The 22,925-nt window shown below is 40.2% G+C and overlaps 1 protein-coding gene across 1 annotated transcript in view; it reads right to left on the reverse strand.

Moving 5' to 3' along the window:
- The window catches only part of ZNF704 (zinc finger protein 704), an 86,237-nt gene that overhangs the window by 10,381 nt on the left and 52,931 nt on the right, over nucleotides 1-22,925 (reverse strand). The window contains exons 3-6 of the mRNA XM_071421331.1: nucleotides 12,539-12,642; nucleotides 8,200-8,432; nucleotides 4,651-4,751; nucleotides 2,092-2,353 (exon numbers count right to left, since the gene is read on the reverse strand). Of these exons, the coding sequence (XP_071277432.1) occupies nucleotides 2,092-2,353; nucleotides 4,651-4,751; nucleotides 8,200-8,432; nucleotides 12,539-12,642 (700 nt within the window). The remainder of the gene's footprint in view (nucleotides 1-2,091; nucleotides 2,354-4,650; nucleotides 4,752-8,199; nucleotides 8,433-12,538; nucleotides 12,643-22,925) is intronic.

Consider the following 22,925-nt stretch of genomic DNA (forward strand, 5'->3'; position numbering starts at 1 on the left):
CTTCCAGGTTTGTTATCAGTGAAGTTTATTATAGTATTTGTGTATTACCAAAATGATTTAATGAAAGTGAGATCAGGGCCAAGAACAGCTTTTCATTTAACTTCACTAATGACATTTAAAGGCCCTTTCAAAATAACTCACTGCTGTTCTCTGTGACTTTCCAGCTCCTTCTCCTACACTAAATTTAATCTCTTGCTTAACAAATACTGCCTGTATGTTTTAAGATCAAATGCTCTCCTTGAATCCAGAGGGATTTTTCTTTTGCTTCCTGTATTGTTCCAGCATCACCTTTCTCCAGGGCTCCCCCAGTGCAGTTTGCCTCAACTGCTGTACTTTCCAGAACTTCTTCAATTATTTTTCTGAATAATTTCTCGCCCATAGGATGGGGTCAGGGAAGAGCATCAGGACTTTCCTCAGTTTCCTCCTATCTTTCTCACTACAAGTAGTCTATTTGATGTTTTCCAGTCATAGAGGAAATGGCAATTAACAGATCTCTTTAGGATTCTTGCGACCAAACTTTGGGTTCTGTATTTTTCCCCCTTTTTTTTAACAGGAACCCTGTGAAGAACAATATTCAGCCTCCCTTACACAAGTTCCTCAAGCTGCTCCCAGTGAAGTAATCTCCACTTTCTCCTCTGGCTGGTGAGATCTGAATCTCCACCCTGCCTCCTGGCCCTTCTTTCAGGGCAGAAGGGATCTTGGCAGAGGATGCCACTGACCTCTACAGAAGTTGCTTCCTTTGCCAGGACAGCCTGAATGCTTAAGCAGGGACCCTGCCTCCTGCTTCCAATTAACAGTGGGGACTGTGTCACTCCTTGCTAATGAAATTAAGCACTGAAACCAGAGCAACCTGAAAAGCCCACGGGGCTCAGGCACTTGTAGTCTTGTGTCATGGAATACATCAATTCAAATCCAATTCAAGGACTTTAAACACTTGAATTAGGATTTCCTTGGCCAAGTGCTGTACTCAGAGGTTGCTTGCAAAAAAGGGTTGAGTGGGTCTCTGAACAGCAGGGCAGACTGTCATGACTACAAATCCCAAATGAAGCAAAACTTGTCATCAGCCTAGACTTGTTGCCTCACTCTCTGAGGCAGGGCTTAAGCTACACTGAGAAGCAAGTCTTTCTCCTAGCTGGTTTCATCAGCCCCCAGGCTGGCATGCTACCTGATGCAGCTTCCACCTGCAATGCCAAGCTTCCCCCCATGCTTTTCAACAAGCACAAAAGTCTAAAACAAGCCTGTGAATTCTCTACAGCTCCCTCTGACCTTTTAGTAGGTGTGCTCCAAACACACCACAAAAGTTTTATCTGCACAATGCTATATATGATAGTTATTGAATCTGGTAAATTTAACAGAGTTCTACAGGGCATACACAGGTCATGGACCACACTGCTTCAAAGCCTCTATTCTTCTTTTATCTTATGGTATCCAGACCAAAACATGTCAAGTTTTAGTGCAGTTTTATAATTAATACTTTCTGTCAAAACTTAGCTGGAATGTTCTAGGACAGCAGTTTTTGCCATTTGGAAAGCATCACCTCCAAAAATAGGAAGGTACCATATTTGTTTTTTCATTCTTCCTGCTCTACTTTACAACTGCAAACTGACATCTCAGACTGTACAAAAACAGGAAATGAATTGTTCCTGGCATCCTTGAAATCAGTCTTACACTTGTTGACTCTTCAAGCAGAGCTTGTATTTATTCAATAAAAACAAAGCTGAAATGAAGACTCTGGGAGGGATTCAGCTGACTGGATGGGAATTTTTACAACGCAGGAAACCCCACCTGAGTACATCACCTAGGGTTCTCCTTATGGTCAGTGAAAATTGAACTGATGTAGGGCAGTGAGATACACAGATCAACTCTTCTCAACCTGAAGTGTGCACCTATGTGTGGCCAAAACCAGCTGTGGCAGGCACATAAACAAACAAACAATGAGCTCAGAAGAATGCATCTCAGTTTAAATAAAAAAAATGCCTTTGACTGCTCTGAAAACCTTTCAGCCCATGAAAAGCCAAACACTGTGCTGTGACATTTCTTTCCACATGAGTGAGATAAGTGTAACCCTGGAGCTGACAGCACTGGTGTTACCTGGTAAGCATGGTCCGTGTGTACGAGGTAGAGGTTGGTAGGAGCTGAGCGGCTCAGAGGTGTCATCACTTTAGTCTCGCTTTTGGCACAGGAAGTTTCAGGACGGATTGTGTCTTGGGTGGGAAAGGAAGGAGGAGATGCTAAAGATGGAGACACTGGGGAAAGACTGCTTAAGCCATCAGCTACTGAGTCCGTGTTGAGCCTGATTTCTGTATAGTAAAAATCCTCCTCTCCATCACTGTAGTCAGACTCTCCTACACGTCTGTATCGAGAGAAAGAAGTAAGAATTGATTGAATATATATGAATATATTCATATTGTCAATAAATTAATATTTGCAGTTTCAACCCTTCCTACTTTTTCTGCATTCTGACTGCAGGTAAGGGGAAGAGGAAAATAATCTAATCTGAAGGGAAAAGAAGTAGGAATTACTTTTTTCCCCTTTATGTGTTATTCTTGACCAATTCTTTCACCTTGGAGTAGATGTTTGACTACCTGAGATCAAGTATCAGTTTCTCATCTGCAACTATTGTAAAGTTAACAAGAATCTCAATGCACTCTGTCTTTGAAAGTCACAGCAAAGGTAACAGACACAGGCAAGATATACTTCACTCATGTTCCAGCAAACAATATGCAATTGTATCAGAAGTTACTTAATTATACAAAATATACTTATGGCTGCCATTCACTGTAACTTTCTGTAACATAGCAGAAGAATTTGCTAGACAACAGTCTCACCATGCAACTCACTCAGACACAAAGAAAGCACTCATATAGGCTGGCTTGCCACAGCCAGGACTTTCTAGTCCTGCTCTCCAGAGGCAGACTTATTAAAGGAGGGCATGTAGGAGGTTTAATTGCCTTAAAGTTTCATCTGATGTGCATTTGAGCACAAGTGCCAACAGTGAACAACCCACTCAAAGCAGTAGCTCCCAGCAGACTACATGTTATCTTGAAGTCCAAACCAGAAGGTGCTGAGAGAAAACACGTCCAGCAGGTTTGAAAGGCTCTGTCAGAGGTACCATCCATAAGAATGCAGCCAGTCACTCACCAAAACTACTCTTTCCAGAAAAGTTTCTAGCTCCAGCAAATTCCAGAAAGGTTTTGCTGTTTGTTTCTGCCTCTCCCACACCACACAGAGGAAGTCCCCATAATATAAAGCACAAATTAACATTCCTCACTGCATTTTGAGAGAGATTTTCTGTTTCCCACAGCCTTACTCTTAAGCCCAATGGTAATTGTTGACTCTTCAAGACCATCCTGAGCTCCAGATCTTTCTTGTGGTGGCTTTAATTTTTAAGCTGTGGGTAACACAGATCTACAGAACAGAGATGTATTTTCACCTAACAGGTGAAGACCATGAGTCCCAAATGTAATTATAAATGAGACAGGTACATCACTCAGTGAATTACATGGGAGAGTTCAGCTGCAAACTACAGCTCTGAAATAAACTTGTCTCCTAAAAGATCAATTTGCTTTTGCTTCTAGTCCAAGTAACATACATGTGTGTTCTGGTTTTGTCTGGCCTGGAGTTAACTTTTTTCCAAGTAGCTGGCCCAGAGATGTCTTTTGGATCTAGGATGAGAAGATTGTTGATACCACACTGATGTTTTAGTTGATGCTGAGCAGTGCTTACTCTAAATCAAGAACTTTTCTGTTTCCCATGCTCTGGCAGTGAGCAGGGGCATCAGAGGCTAGAAGGAAGCACGGCCAGGACAAAGGGATATTCCATACCATGGGATGTCATGTCCAGTAAATACCCTTGAAGGAGCTAGCTGGGAGGTGCTGATCACTGCTTGGGGACAGGCTGGGCATTGGTCAGCAGGTGGTGAGAAACTGTAATCACTGTAAACTGTGCATCACTCATTTCTCTTCAGTTTTGTTTCTCTGTCTCTCCCCTTTCCTTAGAAGTATTAGAGTCATTAGTATAACTGTTATTATTATCATCAGTGTTTTGTTCTGTTTAAGCCATTAAACTGTTCTTGTCTCAACCCTTGAGATTTACTCTTTATTCCTTTGATTCTTCCAGGGAAGGAAGGGGATAGTGAGTGAACAGCTTTGTGATACTTTAAACCATTGACAACATGCAGCTCGGTTTCCTTTTATTTTCAGGTTTCTTATGTGGTTTGTGGTTTTGGTGTGGCTTTTGGCATTAATTCAACTCAGAACTGGCACAAGCACCTGACCTTATGTGAAACAAAGCTGGAAAGTATTCATGCAATACCCTGAACCTGTCTGCTACAGAGTGTCATCCCAGACATGATGTGCAGACAGCACATATGATGTAATGGCACTGAGCTGTGCATCTGACAGGGAAGTGCAGTGTAACCTCGAGCTCCATTTGACCTAGCAAAGCTGACAGAATTTCAGAAAAGAAAGTGCCTTGCTGTTGGAATAAGTGCTCATTCACCTTGATGCACTATTCCACAATTTCCTCAGAAACCCAGGGATATGAGACAGAGAAGCCAAGGGCAATCTAGTCCCCTAGTTCATCTGTCCAGCCAAGGGCAATTGCTCCTCTTTTATACCAAATCCTTTAGACCCAAAAAGACTCTCTTACCCAAGGTGAATGGTCCGTATGTGTTTCTGAATCCCTGCAGCTGTGCTCAGTACCTTCCCACAGTTCTTCCATAGGCATTTGAACATCACCTTCATGGAGTTCTGAAAATTATGAGTAAAGCAACATTAGTTGTATGGAAGTTGTACGGATATTAAGAAAAGTTTCTTCCCTGAAAGGGTTGTCAAGCATTGGCACAGGTTGCCCAGAGAAATGGCTGAGTCACCAACCCTTGAGGTATTTAAAGGACTTGTAGATGTGCTGCCTGGGGACATGGTTTAGTGCTGGACTTGGCAGTGCTGGGTTCAGGGCTGAGAATTTCTGTGACTCTGTAATTCTGGGAAGGTAGAAAAAACCCCAAACTACCCAAACCAGATAAACAGTTACAAAACCCTGTAAAGACTCAGAGCCTTTGACTCCAAATTCATAATGACCTAATAGTCTCTTATCAAATGTGTCACCCTACTGAATTCAAGAGAATCCAGTGAAAAGCTGCAGTAGCAGCTTGTGACAAAATTTTACTTCTCTCTGTTTATTGGCAACACTTTTCCATTTTTAAGTTTCAGGTCCTCCACTAAGGGAGGTAGATGATATAAAAACTTCCTATACTTTATAAAAAAAACCCTGATGACGATTTTTCACTTAATCCAAGGCACCTTCTTAAATTAAGGTCTTTCCAAAGCTCTTGTAAATGTTTCTGCTCATGATATTTGCAGCACAAAAAAATATTGTGCTAGAAAAACATAGCTTCTGTTACGTCCATATTTGCCATGAGCTGGCACAACCTGCTTTTGTTTCACTCAGAAGCTGCTGTGGACCTTATCCAGACAAGAGAATGAGAAGTTATCAGTCTGTGTTCAATATTTTAAAAATACAGATATAATCTCATTTAAATATTCTTTTTATATTCTTTAATATAACTTAATTGATCCCCACTGAGTTATCATTGATTTAGAGCACACCCAACAAGGCTATCACTAGGCCAATCTTCAACATTTTGAAGACTCAGGAGACAAGTAGGCTTAAAACAACACAGCTGTAACAAACCCTAGGGATATTTAAAAGCTATTTTTACCTCAAAAATCAAAATACTGTATTACAAATCTATAACGTCTGTTACATATACGATTAAATTAATATATTCATATAAAATTAAATTTTAAAAAAGGGGGAGAACAAGCACATCCTTAGGGTTAAGTACATTTCACTGTGCCTTGAACAAAAGCTGACTTGGTGCTTCCTTCAATTTGGACCCTTTGTAACTGCATGCCAGTAGATGGTTTCAGCATTTGTTAGAAAGATGATTATTAGAATATAACTTAAAAAATAATCTCAGTGGATGGGCTTTTTAAAATAGAAGTTGATTGCAGTAACATGTTCTCACAGTTCCCTGCAGTCTAACATCCCCTGTTTTAAAGTATGAATACTTAAGGCTTTGAGATTTGAGGTCCCTGATCATACTGGTTGTACAAAAACTTCTGTTTGGAATAAATTGCACATAAATTGCCCATTTTTTATTTGATAATACAACTATCAGTCAAACAGAGAGAGAACTCTTTCTTTTCTCAAATTAAATATAATCTATCTAGCAATTCTGATTCATACTTTTCTTATTTCCATAATACAATACTAAATACTATTATCAGCTCAAAACCACACAACCAACCACCAAATATGTCAAAAAGATGAAGGCCATGTTTATAACTGATATCCTAGAAATTCCAATATGACATCATAAACACCATACACATCTTTATGAGCACAGAATGGTTTAACATCCATCCCCAGTTTGATGGTAAAATCTGTGGTTTTTGGATTTATTGTCATTGGTAGGAGTTTGCAAAAACCCACATGCTTTTAACATAATCAAGTGAAAGCTCACTTAGTAGAAATAAAGAATATGCTTACATTTCTTCCATTTCCTTTCCAAAAATTATTTTATTTAAGAAAATTTAAGAAAATTATTATTTTATTTAAGAAAATAATGGAACATAAATGGTTTGGTGAGGAATAACTACCTTAGAGGAAACTTTTAAGCAAATAGTAAGGTTACCAATCACTCTATTTCCAGGTTTACTCCTTCTGACTTTTGCAGCCCTGAAGAAGAAATAACCTGAACATTTTTGTTTCAGCTTCTAAAGGTGCTAATATGTACTCAGATCAAGTACCACCTGGAACCAGAATGAAGAAAAAACCTGCAGGAAAGCAAGTTCATTTATAAAACTAAGTTTGTCATGGAATGTTACTGTTTATCTAAATAAAACATTTGCCAAATAAAGCCAGATCCTTGTGAACCAGAACAGATAGTGTAATAGACCTACGGTGAGTACATAAATAGAAATATTTGAAAGCAACTTAGAAAACAATAAAGATGGCAGCTGCAAACCCATCTGTCTCATCACAGCTGAGCAGTAAGAGTGGGGCTAATAAGATGAAGGTTAACTGAGAAGTAAAAGGCAAACCAGGACATTTTTGCACTCCTACTCCTCCTGCCCCACACCCCCCCCCAAATTGTCTCTCTGTTTAATGCAATGCTCAGCTCCAACTTCTAATTTATTATAACAAAGGTGTCCTCCAAAATATATTTTTTCCTTCTTAGTAAGATGCACAAACATTTTCAACCCTTTCCCATGAACAAGGGAACAATTGCATGGGTCAGCAAATAAGCAGCTTCTGGAGCAAGAGGATAATCTGAACAGGTTTACACTATCATTAAAACTTCTTCCTGCTGGTGATGAAGCAATTAACTGTCACAGACTGAGCCAGAAACAAATTCACTAAGGGAAAAAATTCTCTGTTTTTTCTCCTTACAAAAAGCCCTTTTACATCTCGCTATGTAAAATCTATCCTGCTGTGTTGGGAGGGAAGGAAACTTGGACTAGTGCCATCTCTTTGTTTTCTTTTTCTTCCAGAGAAGCTTGCTGGCTAGCAATGGTGCTTTTTTGGGGTTAGTTTTGGACCTTTTTTTTTAATGTCATGTTTTATTTAGCTTGCTTTTGCACTCCAACTGAGGATAAATTTGGCTAATGCTAATACTATACCAAAAGCCATCGGGTTTGAGCTCTCTCTCTCCATTTTCACTCCATATGTTTGCACAGAGAAACCTTCACAGTATTAAGGTATCTGACACACTGTCAGACAAACAGCACTTTCAGGGAACAAGGAGTATTAAGGCCATAGTCAGTTTTTGTGATGACATGTAAAGGCTGCCTGTTGCATCCTGAACACAGAGAATTTGTCAAAGTAGGACAGAAAACCCTTCAATGGCCAGAGGCAACACCTTCTGGAAATCCCTCTAGTGTTTTCTGAGCAGGAGGATCTGTAGCACCTCACCATCTGGCAGGAAATATGTGGTGCTGAAGGCAGCATGTATGTGCAGGAGGTGACCATGTTGAATGAGACACAGTGACTACATGAAGTCCCTATGTTAAATGCATGCCAAGGGAGGATACACAAGCAGAGCTATTTGGATGACCTGTTTCTCTCTCACAACAAAATAAACCTACCAACATCCTATCTACCCATGGATGTGGAATTTAACATAAGGCTAACCTTTCTCTTCCTAGGAATGGGTTCATCAAAGAGAAGGTTGCTTGTTTCCCCTTCATCAATACCATCATCTGCCTGGGAAGGCGTCCGAAAAGCTTTGAAGCTGTCAGCTGACAGAGGTGGAGATGGGGTGGATGGGTTGGACTGGTCACTGGGAGCGTTCCAGCTCCAGTATCCACTGCTGCTGGTGCTAGAAGGCACAAATCCTCCTTCTTTCCAAGATCCATTCAGGGATTCTGTCAAGAACAACAAAAGCTATTATCACAACCGTATCATTGTGAGAGGGCTAAGGAGCTCTTTTTTCTAAGGTTTAGATGCCATGTTGGTAATTAAATGCAAATTCAGTAAAGGAATGTGAAAGCATTGGATGTAGAGAGGACAACCATATCTAACCCACTGCACACGAATTAAATTCCACATTTGATTTTTATTTAAAACAAAAAAACAAAAGCAGCAAAGTATTTTTCTAAAAAGAAATGTTGCATTTGAAAAGATAACCTGTTCTGAAGCATAAACAGTGATAAACCATCATATATTGCATGCATGATTTAAGGAAAACATTTAAATTGACCTTTAAATTGACCTCTATGATTCTAAATACATCCTCAACTTTCAACAGGAACACAGAACTCTGGTGTGGCACCAAAGCAAGCTCCAAGCCACCATACTGCCAACAGGAGATCCCCTGGGAAGGGGACACACACTCTGAGCCCCAAAACATTAAGCAGATCCACAAAAACATGACCATTGTCCCAGTACTAAAACACCAAAGAAAACCATAGTTACACTCTGTTCTTACAATCTCTCAATACACCTGCCTCTGCCCAATCTGAGCCTCCACACGAGGTGGGGTATGTATCCCTTGGGATCCACAGGTGTGCAGGCATCTGCACATCTCAGAAGTGACCACACAGACACTGGATCACCTGCACACCCACTGGAGGAACTGCCTCCTCAGTGCTGCAGCTCCCCATCCCTTACAGGCTAAGGAGACACTGGAACTAACACTAACACTCTGCATGCAGCACCATGGCTGGGAGCACCAGCGCTGCCTGTGCAGCCTGAGGCACAGCTCGAGCAATGCTTCATTCACATGCAGAGATCCTCAGGCTTTAGATGCTGGCACGTCACCCTCACTGTCCCTAAAGGGCTGCTGGCAGCAGAGAGCATGCATGCAGGTCACCTAACCCATGGCCCAAGCCCACCCAGGGTGCAGCCACAGGCAGCTCTGCCAGAGCCCTCAGGTTCTCACAGGGCTCGGGCAAATGAGCAGGGACTGTTTAGGTGCAGCTTCTCCCTAACTCAGGCATTGGAAGCTCTTCCCAATGACACTGTGGGTGCCTGAGTATTGTGCAACACCTGACTTTGGAACTGGCAAGCAAATAACATCTTAGCTGTTCATGAAACAGTATTTAAGTGTGAGACAAGTCCTTTCAAGCCGGTGCCTGTCTTTAAAAGATCTGCAGAAGTCACTCCGTCATTCCTTCTCAATTTCTTACAGATAAATTTAACTAATAATATTGGCAAGAAAGTGAGTTATCAAAAGCTTACCCCCAAACAAACCAGTGAATTTTTGTTTGTTTTTTTTTTTTTTCTCCTAATTGAGTTGGTTTTGAACAAAATCCTTAATGACTAACATCAGATACTCAAAAAACCAGAACACAGTGCCCCCTTGAGTAGGCAGCTGCTACAGTAGTACTGATTTACTGATCAGGACCACACAGCATAAATGGAATTGATCCTCTCCCTCCAGCCTGCCCAATTCTTCTTTGGAAAAGGACAAACATACATGTTCTGGCAGCTCTGAAGCTAACATGAAAATGTCATGTTTTGTCTCATGATTACAACCTTCATGTGACTGTAATGAAAGTGGGTTTTGTTTCTTTTATATATTTGGTACTTCAGTCTTGTGCCAAAGCCAAAAATTGCATCTGGTATCAACTTGTGACCTTAGCATAGCTTAAAATTTTCATGTCTTCAGAAAAACACAGGAACACTCTTTCAACTACTTTCTGAAACAGTTATGGTGCTATTTGTATTCTCAGTGTGTACAGTTCTCCTCACCTTGCTGAGAAAGAGATGTAAATCAAGAGCATTTTTTAAGTAGCTTGGAAAATACTGAATGAGGTTAACAACAGGAAAAAACCAAACACTGGTTCTCATTCATACTAACAAATCTGTTAATGTAAAGAAGTTTAATATATAAATAAATGCAACTTACTCTTATTTTGGGGCTCTTTTCACACTGCTGGAGTTGCGTGAAAGAGAACCAGACCAAATATTATTCAACTGCAGAGAAACAAGGGCCAAACTCTGATCCAGTTTACATGGGTGATCATTCCCAGGAATTCCAGCATGGATCTGACTTTAATATTAACGCTAATGTAATTTTATTTTTTACTTCTAGGCAAAATTCCATTTGTTTTAACAAATGGTCCTTTAATTATACTGCTACTTATTGCCCTTTTTTGGAAAAGCGTGTAGAAAAAACTAATCACTAATACATTTGTTGCTTGTATTACTAGGATCAGAGCCTAGCCTTGCTTTAAATTATCCAGTCTTTATACTTCTATTCAAGTCTTTAGTAGGCCCTGACTAAGGAAAAACTAAGATATTCAGGGAGAAGGTGCCCAAAACCAGCTTCAAAATCTTGTCTGTAGCTATTGAAAACATGTGAACTACACTTTCAGGCTAGTCTTCCCAGATTTTGGGAAACAAGCAGACAAGCTAAATGAAGAAATATCAAAGAGCACTCAGACTATGCTGAGAAATATCAAAGGCAGTTAAACAGCCACCATTTGCTATTAGCAATTCAAAAGGGCTTGTTTGGAAGATCTTGACAATCGACAGCTGCAGCTAATGTGCACTGCTGCTCCTGACAAGTGTCACCTGCTCAGCCTAAGGTGGCAGATACTGCTTCACCCACAGCAGAGCAGCTCCCCAGGACAGGGATGCAGCAGGGCACATGTGTATGCCTTGGCCACACCAAATCCCTGCTTGCCACATCAAGCACAGATCCATCTTCAGCTGTGGTTTTGTCTGTGAGCTGAGCAGCTGGAGAGCAGGTGTGCTTTTACCCTTCTGCTGGCATTTCCCAGGGGCTGGCAACATCCTGTCCTGAGGTGTGACTGTCACAGGGATGTCACTGCCTGAGGTTTCCCAGGGCTCCTCAGAGCAGTGGCACTCCAATAAACACTTCTGGCTTTCAACACTGGAAAGCATATGAACAAAGGCCATGGGTGTTCACGGCCAGAATTCCAACTAAATGGATAAAACTTACATTTTCTGAAAATAAATGGAAAAAACACAGCACTGACATTTGCTATGAATTCCTTTAAGAACATCATACTGTAGATCATGCCTGTTTCCACGAAGAAAAGCAAGTATTTCTCAATCTTCCAATGACTGACAGTAGGAGAGCATCTAGTGGTTTTTTAGCAGTAACAAGTGATTAAGAAAACTCAGTCATACAAACAATGCTGAGGTACCTTAACAAGGGTATCCTAATTCAATAATTCCTTAAAATAAAACACTCCTAAAAATTTGTATTTTGTAATAAATGTAATAAAAATTGTAACTCCAGTCAATCTTGCATAGATCAATTATATTTCATAATCTATCTCCTCATTACCTGAAACTTTTTACATTTTTTGAAATTTGGGTGTCTTCTGCTATACCATGAATGAAATAGTCTTTACAGGAATTATAGATTTGATGGAAGACCATCAGAGAGTTACACAGAGCACAGGAACTGGAGGTGCAGAGAAGGAGACTGCTTGCTGTGCAGATTGCTACTGCACGGCCTCTCAGCCAAGAGATCTGGAAGTTCTTTGCCTTATTGTGGCTTTGGGTAAAATCTGATCTCATTTCCATGGAGTGGATGACAAGAACAACTGCTCTCATGTTTCCTGGATATGGCAACTCAGGACATGGTTTAGAAGTGAACATGGTGGTGGTGCCAGGTTGATGGTTGGACTTGGTGATCTTAGAGGTCTTTCCCAATCCTAACCATTCTACAATTCTAGGACTGTAAGTGTGCAAATGCAAACAAACTCTTTGAAAAATTAAGTGTTTCAGAGGCATCAAGAGACTTTTTGAAGTGCTCATATCCCATTTATGGAATGGGCATCTCCCATTTCATAAACCAGAGCTGCTCTACAGTTAAAGAAAATGTTTCTTTTCATTTCTGCCAGTGCTGCACCAGACTTGGACTAGGTTGGAGCAAAGCTCAGTATGATCCCAAACATAGCAGAAGACAGCCACTCACCATTTGCTCTCCACCATGGGCACAGCTCCTGGGAACAAGCCCCCCTTCCCGCAGCCCCGGGCTCCAAAGGCTTACCGTTGGGTCGGACAGGAGGGCTGCGGACCAAAGGGCTGGTGGATAAACTGGTGAGTACCATGGCTGCTGTTACTTTATCCATGTCCAGTTCTTCCAAAGATTTCCTGAAACACAGTGAGTGGGAGGCAGGAAACACATCAACAAAAATTTAACTCTCTTTTAATGTTTTTTTTTTTAAATACCAGCCCAAATCCTAAGCCAGCACAGCACAGTAACAAAAACAAACCACTGCACAGAGTTCTCCAAACCTTGGTTTTCTGGCAACCTGAGCATATGAAGAGGCTTCTATAAGCAAACTAACTCAGTGTTAGCAGGAAAAGAAGTAGGAAAAGAGAATAAAACTTTGTATAAAATTTTCAGGATTACTGTGACTCTCTATACCTTTGACTTTGTTCCTTTTTTATTTTTCAGAATTTCTATTCTATTCCTTTTTTTTTTCAGAATTTCTATTCATATTCTTAGAGTGAAGTGTGTTCTTAAGGTGGTTTTCTTGGATGAAGACAGAGATGCAAATTGGGTGAGATTACTAGCAACATTATCAACATACATTAGTCTCTGTAGGGTAAAGAAAAACTGTGAACTGGAACTAAGGGATGTGAGTTCATTGCTTCTGCTTAACTACTAACATTCCCATGCTCTCTGCAAAAGATTAATCCTAAATTTTTCCTGGTCAGATCAAAAACCAAATATTTTAAGAAATTAGGAAACTGGCATAAAAATGGTGCAGGAAGGGTAGGAGGGTAGGGGAGAGAACGGGAGAGAGGGAGAAGAAGAGAGGGAGAGAGGGAGAGGAGGTTGTTTTGCAGGTGTGATGGGTGCCTGAACCAGCATGATGGCACAGGGGCCCACTGCTGCCTCAGCCTGGTCTCCATGGGAACCTGTGTAAGTCAGAAGAAAGGACATGGAGAAGGAGTAGTAAGGGAAAGGAGAGCAGCCAGCTTTTCAGGGAAAGGAAGAGAAGATTTGGACAATGGTAAATGCCACCAGGAACCAGGATACAGTGATCCATTGCTCAAGGAGTCATGGGGGGTTTGTTAAGCAAGGAAGGAAATTTTTTTTTGTCTGTAAAAATTATGTTCTGTCTTTTTTACCCAAGAGTAACTCTCTCACAATGTAAAATTTCTGAGAAGTCAATGCACCAAAATAAAACTACCAATCTCACTATATTAGCAGACTTTTGCTTTCCACCCTTGTGGGCTGGAAATCCTTGTGGGATTTCCACCTTGTGGGTGGAATCAAAACAGACAATTTTTTGAAAACGTTTGCTTTCAAACATATGACTGATCATCCAAAATCATCTTCTCAATTCCTAGAGATCAAGTTAATTTTGTTCTTACAAAAGGACACTTCCCCCCCAGCCCGTATTCTGCTTTCTGGGTCTCTGGAGATATCTCTGTGCCTTGTCAGGAGCTCTACTGAGCAGATCAGGCTGAGTCTAATTTAAAGCCCAAGATAATAAGTGGCCAGTACCTGCTGTTTCCCATCAACTGTTGGTCAGTAAGTCACCAAGAGGAACAGGATGTGCTGGGTGCACTCCCTTTTCTGGAATCCTATCTCACCCATCAGGTGGAAGATTCATTAACTGGAAACTATACTACAGTGAAAGGCTCTTGGTATTTTAGTGAGCAAACTTTGACCTTGCCCATGAAAAGGTTCACAGCTGCTTTCTGGCTGATGCAAGGACACACACAGATGCTGATGAACACTCTCCCACACCGCACAACAGCTTAACTCTCACAACTGTCTTTTGCAACACATCAGTGCCTGGAGCTGAACCACTGATGATGGTTCCTGCTACATTCTGATTATATCTGTAGAAACCCTTCTTTCCTCCAGCCAAGGCTTCTGCAAAGAGCACAGCAGCCATATGGTCATCATCAAATATTGGAAAGGTCTTGGAATGTCTGCTATAATCAGCTGAATTCTTAATCTGTCACCCATTAGCTCCTCATGCCTGCAGAGGACTGTTTCACTCAGAACGCCAAATTCCTCTGGGCTCAGAAGACCCTTCCTCAGGGCTGACATGGAGATGCTACACTTTCTCAACACCAACACTGCCAGATGATTTTCCAGTTGCCTAATATCCCAGTATGAAAATCTAGTTTCTGAGAAGGCTTCACCTGCTCTGTAGCCCATTCCTGCCAGACTACACCAACTGTCCCTGTGACTATCCAGCTGTGAATGAATCATTACTATCTGCATTTCTGCAACATACAAGGACAAAATGAGCAAAAGTTCCTGATAAGATGGAGAAGCTGATCCCCAGTGTTTGCAATCAGCCTTCCAACAAAGCTCTTCTGTCTGTGTGGCAACAGGACTAACATGTTCCCATCCAGGCCTCTCCAGGATTGCAAAATCACACTACAGCAGTTGCTGCAAGTGTCTGCCAAGTTGGTGTCAAGATGTCAGAGTCTAGACCCGGAGCTAATCACAAAGTTTCCCCAAGCAGTTTATAACTACCTTCTAGTTATTTTGATTTTTTTTTGTCCCCTCTATAATGAGAAGCACTGCTGTTCTGAAAATCCAGCCCTTGCTCCAAATAATTTTACAATGTCCCAAAATTGTCAGCACTGGCATCTGTACTTAAAGGGGAAATTTTCACAAGCAGGCAAAGACTAGGAATAGTCATGGGAATCCTTGCCATTTCCAGCCATGCTAAACTACACTCTTGCAATTACTGGAATCCTTTTTTCTTCCTGATCCAATTTACCAGGATAGAAGCCCAAATGAACTTTGGGCTTTCTCTTTGCCCATTCTGAATGACAGTCATTTTTACTATTTACTGCTCCTCAACTGCATCCAGCAAGCAAGAACACTCTGCTCATACTTCCCAGCCACAAGAATTTTAGCAGCTACAAGTGTTGGCTTATGTGACTCTGTTCCATTTTTACAGTTTGGCTCATAGATGTAAACACACATATTTCATAAATCATTCAGCCAGTACTGCAGCAGCAGCCTTTGAGATATAGGCAAGGCATAAAACTGAAGACAGCAACCACTAAAGCCATCTGCATTTAGTCAGCATCACATGTGAGTTCAGGCCTTAAGATTTTCCCAATATTTTCCAGCTTTCTCTACTAGAAAGCTGAACCTGCACACAGCTGTTCAACACTATTTGGACTCAGAGGGGAGAATAACTTGTTATGCATCAATTGTTCCCAAAACATTTATCTCACCATTGCTAAGGCGATTTTCTGTGCACTGAAATCATAAGCCCTGATGTTACTGTTTTTAGGTGTAATAAAATTTAAATCAGTTTTAAGATCATGTACCATGTCAATTATGAAGACTTGTTCTTTTCTCTAACTCACATCCCAGTCTCCAAATTCCATCTCCCAACTTCTGGATGGATGCATTTGTGTCAGCCCAGTCTGCATTTGAGAACCAAGCAGTTTTGGATCCTTTCCTTCCAAGTGTTTGTAAATCCAAACACATGAAATAGCCGAATTACAATGAATCAGCTGAGATATTAGCAGTAGAAGTTACAGGTCCTTGAGGTAGACCTTTTACCACCACCCCAGGTCTCTGTTTCATGTCTCCCTGCTTCCTCAGCAGGGGGAGTGGTTTCACTGGATCCCTGCAACACACTGATCTAGCCAGCCTGGCAATTAAGTGTCCTTTTCTTTAACAGTCAAGGCCAATCAGACTTGGTTACTACACTTACCCTTGATCAACCCTTTCTTTGATTTTCTGACGAATTGATTGCTTTTTTGATAATAATTTATCAATCAAACCACCTATCACAGTTTCCCCAGTCAAAGCTATCTACAAGGAAAGGCTGGGTTTAAGCTCCAAGAGATGAGAAAAAGAGTGTCCCAGACAAGTCCGAGGCTATGCAAATGCTCCAAATCAATGCAGTGTCCAATCTCCTGCTGTCCCATTTCTTCTGCCAGCTCCTGGCCACTGTTACCTTCAAACTCCCTCCTATGTATTATTCCCATCTGGACACACCTATATGACAGTTCTATTTATTTTTTTTTTCTATTCTTCAGGCTTGCTCTCAAAGAAATCTTTAGAAATACAAATTTTATTCTAGTTTTTCAGTCTTTACACTACTCTTTATTACTTGCTTGGCTTAGATCAAAAAGCCTGCAGTCTTTCCTCTTGGAAAGACTGCATTTTAAGTCTAATGCTTTTACCTAAGCATATTTTAAGGGTACTGGAGAATATTCTCAGAGCAGAGAAAGTGGTAGCAGGTGCTTTTGATAAAATTGACCCTATTGAAGAGCACAACCAAGTTTACTTGAAGAAAAGAAAAAAAAAAATCATTAACTAGGATTGATAAGAAGAGAAGCAGTCAAGCACAAAAATGCTATTATTCCATGTTAACTGTCTACTGTCCTCCACCCAAAATTCAGCTTATGACAGTGGTTCACAAAACACCTGGAGACCTTTTGTAAGAAGTACCATATAAATATGTGTGCATTAATAAGCTATAACTGGGACAAAATAAAACTATATTTAAATTGCTCTCTCCCTCCCATACTTACATGTGCTAAATTCTCATAAAGAAACCTCTGAAACCTGAGTCTGGTCACTTGACTACAGCCACATCACACTGATAATGTCATACTGAGCACTGCACCAATACTGATAAACACGTTGTTAGAAGCTTTCGACACCAAAAATCTGATTCATTATATAATGAATCATTGTCATCAGTATACGAGTAATAACAGAAGCACTTCTGAAGTAAAAATCCTAAATCACATTTTATAGGTAAAATAAAAATATTTTCATTTTCTTCAATTCATCATTAAAGGCAAAACCCAACATCCCAACAAAGAACCAGCAAGAAAATCCATGTACATGACTGTGACTCCATGTATCTCAAGTAACTACAACCACTCTTCTATAAAGAACTACATTATGCTTCAAAATATTCTTAGTCCATACAAGATTTCGCATTTACCATAATACTTGGTTACCATGTAATAACTCAAAATACTGACAGTACAGATAAATTATCTTACTTTGTGCTCTTGTGTTTGGTTGATGATTATGGAGATTAAAAATTACTCACTTGCCAAACACAAACCCACAAATGACAGAGAGAATAATCCATACAAATAGTCCAAGGTCTTCAGCATTCTTTAGTAAAAGCCGCAACTTTCACAATAAAGCAAAAAGCAAAGGAAAATATTTCCAAATATTATATAAAATCAGTATAGTACTAGAATGATATATCTCAGAATATTGAGAGCATTACTGTTTACATATTTAAAAAGGGAACTAGTGTTTGATATTTAAAAGAGAGATACACTAATAATGCACTAATTAGAAGTTAGGGATTTCTGCCTTTGCTTATTGTGGTCAAACATAAAATTATCATTTTCCATGCTAGCTTCATATTTGCAGACTAATTCGTATGCAGAATGGAGGCCCTTCTTTGTTTCTGCTGTCTTTGTTATACACAAGCAATTTTTTTAATACTGACAGTGAATAGAATTAATTCAGATGAAAATACAAATATAAGAATTTTTTTCCTAAAAAACATATATACATGAACTTCTCAAGGAAAAAAAGAAAAATGCATCAAAGACCACCTCAAAATTCCCCACCTCCTCCTGGCCAAGCTAATGGATTTTGTGGTTCAGTCATCCTAAGGGCCTTTGGAAATCTGGCTGGTGTGTTAGAACCTGAGAGCACTTGACAGAGTCCTCAGTAACTGAGACATTGACTTTCCATTTGGACTGTGAGGCTTAAAGAGAATAAAAAGCCTTTGCACATCAGTCCTAAGAGATGGAAGACATTCACAGAGTGGTTCTCAGCATCCTGGAGTAGAAAATACAGTTTAACAGAACTGAAGAGAAAGTGGTGTGTAACACAGGCAGGCTTCTCTAAGTGTTTTATTAGAACCTGCATCTAGCACTGCTCCACAAAGAATGGGCCTGTTTTTAAAAACACCTATTTCTCCACTGTCTCCACTTTCACTAAAACCACTGAAACTTGACAGAAGACAATCCATTCATTTTTACTACCAATTTGTAGATGTAGATACCCAAGAAATTGCAGTATTTTGTTCCAAGGGCTGGCTGACGGACTCTCCCACACACAGGGCTCTCCCTTGTCTCTCCCTCTGCTGCTCCAGCCACCTCCTCAAGCTAGATGGTTTCCCAGGCCAGGTGTGTCCCCAGGAGCACCTGGAGCACCCTTTCCCAGCGCCCTCCTCCCCTGAGGAGGTACAATCCAGTGATGACACCCAGGCTGCCATGGAGGCTACCACCACACCAGGCCTCTCTGTGAGTGCTGGCAGAGCTGCATCAGCAATAAACAGGATGTCAAATTTACTGTGATTTCTGATGTAAACACATCCCACGGACATGCTCCTGCTGCCCCCTCTGCAGTCCAGTGGCAGGAATAGCTGCTTTGCATCCTAAGGCTGCCCAGAAAAGTTTGCTTAAGTTTTGCAAAACAGATGGAAAATGCCCTTTTCATAGAAACCTTTTTATTACTGCTTTTTGAGCAACTTGTCTGACTTCCTTGAAGATAACTGAAATTTCAAACCTATCCATATGGAAACAGGATTGAACTCTAGATCTTACTATCTGATTTACAAAATATGGGATACAGTGTGCTGGGAGTAGGGAGGGAGAGGATGGGTAGTAAAACACTGCTCTCATTATTGGCTTGTGATAAGATCTCCAGTTTTAAATGCCCTGCATAAACAGGAACAGTGAGGCAAGCCAAATTCCACACTGGGAGATAAGCTGCAGTTTACAGGAACAATTTATTCTATATATTGAAAAGATCGATCCAATGAATAATTTTTACTTTTCAAACAGCTGCAACCTATCAGGAAAACTTATCTGGTGAAGAGCCCTTGGGGCAATGACTGAAGATTAAGTAGAAGCATGACACAGAAATTGTCTGCTTCAAAACAGAACAACCAAATAAAGGGTAATCTCTTTACAGATTATGAGTGCAAAGCAAAAATTAAATTAAGAAAGGAATAACAGAACCCTGCAGAGAATGGTTATCCCTTATGGTCATCCACAAATCTTAAGGATTTTTGGGGAAGATTTTCTGTTCCATTTTTTCTACTTTAAAGGCCACTTGCTGATGCAACAAATAACTCTGTCTGCAAACCAGACCTCAATAGTGCCCTGAAGCAACAGACCAGTTATTCCAAATTTATCCAAAATATTCATGTTCCATGCCTTTCCTGCCTGTGCCTTATGCTACTGTTCTAGTTTGTTCACAGGTACATCCCCACTCATAAATGAGATCACTTTGACAGGGTACTGTTTACAGAAAGAAAACTTCACACTTCTGATGCTTTCCTCAGGGAAAAGGGCTGGACCATTTGCTCAATGCAATACAAATTACATCTGAACATGAAAAAATATGGAAAAGAAACAAAACAAAAAGTCCATAAATCTTCTTAGTTTTTGAGAAGAATGATTAGCTGAAGATATCCTTACAGCAGATGCTACAGGAACTTTGTCTTTCCCAAAGAGAAAATGCACAATAAAAAATGTTTTGCTTTTCCTTCTTCCCCCCTTATCTATTGTAAACAGTGTGATTCCTACACTGTATGAATATTCCCTAAATATGTTTTATAATATTACTGCATATACACAGTCCTAATGCACATACATGGGTGATTTGCCTAGCACAGTTTGTCTCTAAACAGTTGCTGTAAGTCAAGTTTAAAATAATATTTAACTTTTTTCTGCCACACATTAAAGTATAATTTTTTTCTAATAAAATATACATTGATGAAACACCTGAAAAAACCTGCAAATCCTCATCTCACCAAATCAAAGAGCCACAGGCATGTTGTTCTGCTACTAATGTGAACACTTTCCTGAAATCTAGCAGTCTCAAAAATGACCCAAGGGTCAGTTTCTGTTTATTGTTAATATTTACATGTCATTCTTTCTGCACTTTCCAATTATTTGGAAATAATTCTTTTTTTCAAGCAAGAAGCAAAGAGAATTGTAAATAAAAAGCCACTGACTCTGGACAATGCTGAAAGAGATCTGGAGACTCCAGGCAAGAAACACCTCTGAGAGGATCCCCTGCTTCCTGCCAAAGTGAGATTGTACCTCCCAAAGAGTGGAACCATTAAGCCATTGTTTCTATGGCATGCACAAGACAAACAGTCACAGCACCATAAACCAAATTTCTGTCCTTCTCCATCCATTAGAAACCTGCTCCAGAACAGGGAAGGCACACAGTTAGCTCATTTTGCCCTCTCCAGTCCTGATTTCCCTTCATCTCCTGTCCTTGGGCCAGTTCTGCAAGGCTACACAGATTACAGTACCTGTGGCAGCTAATTCAAAGCTATTTTGTCTATGCACACATTCATGGAGAGCATCCAGGTACACCTCTCAGATGGGTTCTCCTTCCATTTCCCTGACCATCCTACAAGTCTGTGTTCATCTCTTGTTAATCAGAGGACATCCATCATGAAAGGTGCTCCAAGTGTTGTTAACATGGTCATGTCAACATCATCTACAAGAACACTGTTATTTTCCTTTTCCTGTTGAAATCTATGATTTGACTCACAAGGATAGCTCAGTCACCTGTAAGGAACAGTAGAATCCCACGGGTGCTCACTTCATCACTTGTTTACAACTAATGATGCTGGAATTATTTGGTGCTAATCAACTTTTTGTTTTGAACAGGTGATGAAAATGTTTCTTTCTAAATACAGTAACATACACAACTTAGCTTTACACCCAGCCTAATTACAGGCCAGATTTTAATGCTTTTCCTTTCTTGGTTTTCATTTTCTCAGGCAAGATCATTATTGAGATAACAGCACTTCCAGATACTTTTCAGGTAGAGCAGTAGGATGCATGGTACAAATACCAAACCACATAAACTCTCATACCTTATATGTGGGACTCTAAGACCACTTGCAGTACCTGCAGCCAGCACAGACTGTGTCAAAGGAAGATGCAATAGGGACATTCCCACAATTGATGAATCATCCTATCCCCATGATCTACAAATTTTCTTACACTCTGTGACCAGATTAAAAAAGCACAAAAAGAACATTTTAGATATTTCAGTACATCTTCTATCAGCTATGGCTCTTCTTTTATCAGCTATACTCTTCCTCATTTTCTCCCTCCTCCATAGACTGTCCTCATGTCTGGGCTTCAGTCACATTCCACGGCAGGGAGCAGAGAAATCTAGTTACATTATTCAGGAGACAAACAGTGCCTTGTAGCAGGTTTGATTTAGTTACTTCTGCAACTGTTCTGTTTTCAAGCTACCAAACATAGAGAGCAGAAGAGCCAAGCTCATCATTACTTTATTTGTTATGACATCACCTCCTATCAATTGCCTTTTTGATGTGAGTATATCCAGTAACTTCAGCATTTCTTTACATCAAGCTCCTTCCGTGTTTATCAAACCACAGTTCAGGATACACCCTGAACTATTGCTGAGACGAGAAGGAGTTTCGGAATGAAAATGTCTCAGTCAGCCAGAGATGTGAATGATGTACTTTGTAGCAACCCAGAGTTTTACTGAATTACACACCAGAGATACAAAGTGAAGCCCCCGAGGCTATTCCAGTGTCAAGAAACTGCCTTCGCCAATTTTATGCCATGATGACTCAAGAGACAAACTGATGTTCTGACAACACACTGCAATGTGTTGAAGAGCTAAAGGAGACCCGAGTCCTTCTGTTTTAGGAAAGAGAATGCTAGTTTACAAACTGAAATAAATCCCACCACATTAAAAATACATTGTGCAGTAAGCATCACCACACTCTACACCATATAAACTTGTTTTGGGTGACACACAGTTTACCACTAGGTTTTTCAGATTTTTCAGATAGGTTGCTTTTAAAAAAAAATCTCACAATTACAGATGAGAGGTTTCTGTTGTTTCCTTAGCACTTGAAATTTCAACTGGACATTTTGAACTGTGAAGTATCACCGCCAGATAATCTCCAAGTCTAAACAAAACAGTATTTTTAATAAGGACAACTGACTTTGAAACAATTCAGGCACAAAGCCATCTCTTCACTGACGCATCTCTTATAAAGAAGAAATACATCAAATCAAACATCCATCTTTCTTCTTGCTTTTTAAACTCCTCCTCAAACTTTTCAAAGGTCCAAACAACTTAGTTTCTTCCAAAGGAGTCAAATATAATCTCTTAGAGAGCCATCTCCTCATCCCATGAGTTAAACTTTTCCTGAACAGTTAAGAACTGAAGATGCGTTAAAAAACAATGGATATGAAAACAGACACTAGAAAAACAGTAAGATTCAAGTAGATGAATGGACAGCAAGAAAATGCCACTGAAGCTTCTGGGCAGAGTAGGACCTATCAGGCATGAGCCAAAGGTGCTTGACACTACCTACACATCCATGTTAAAGCATCACTATGGTTGCCAGCTTTCTTTTTTCTTTTTGGCTGAG

Source organism: Agelaius tricolor, unplaced genomic scaffold (genome assembly GCF_023055355.1).
Source record: "Agelaius tricolor isolate 1412-34295 unplaced genomic scaffold, bAgeTri1.0.p SCAF_2, whole genome shotgun sequence".
Lineage (NCBI taxonomy): Eukaryota > Metazoa > Chordata > Aves > Passeriformes > Icteridae > Agelaius > Agelaius tricolor.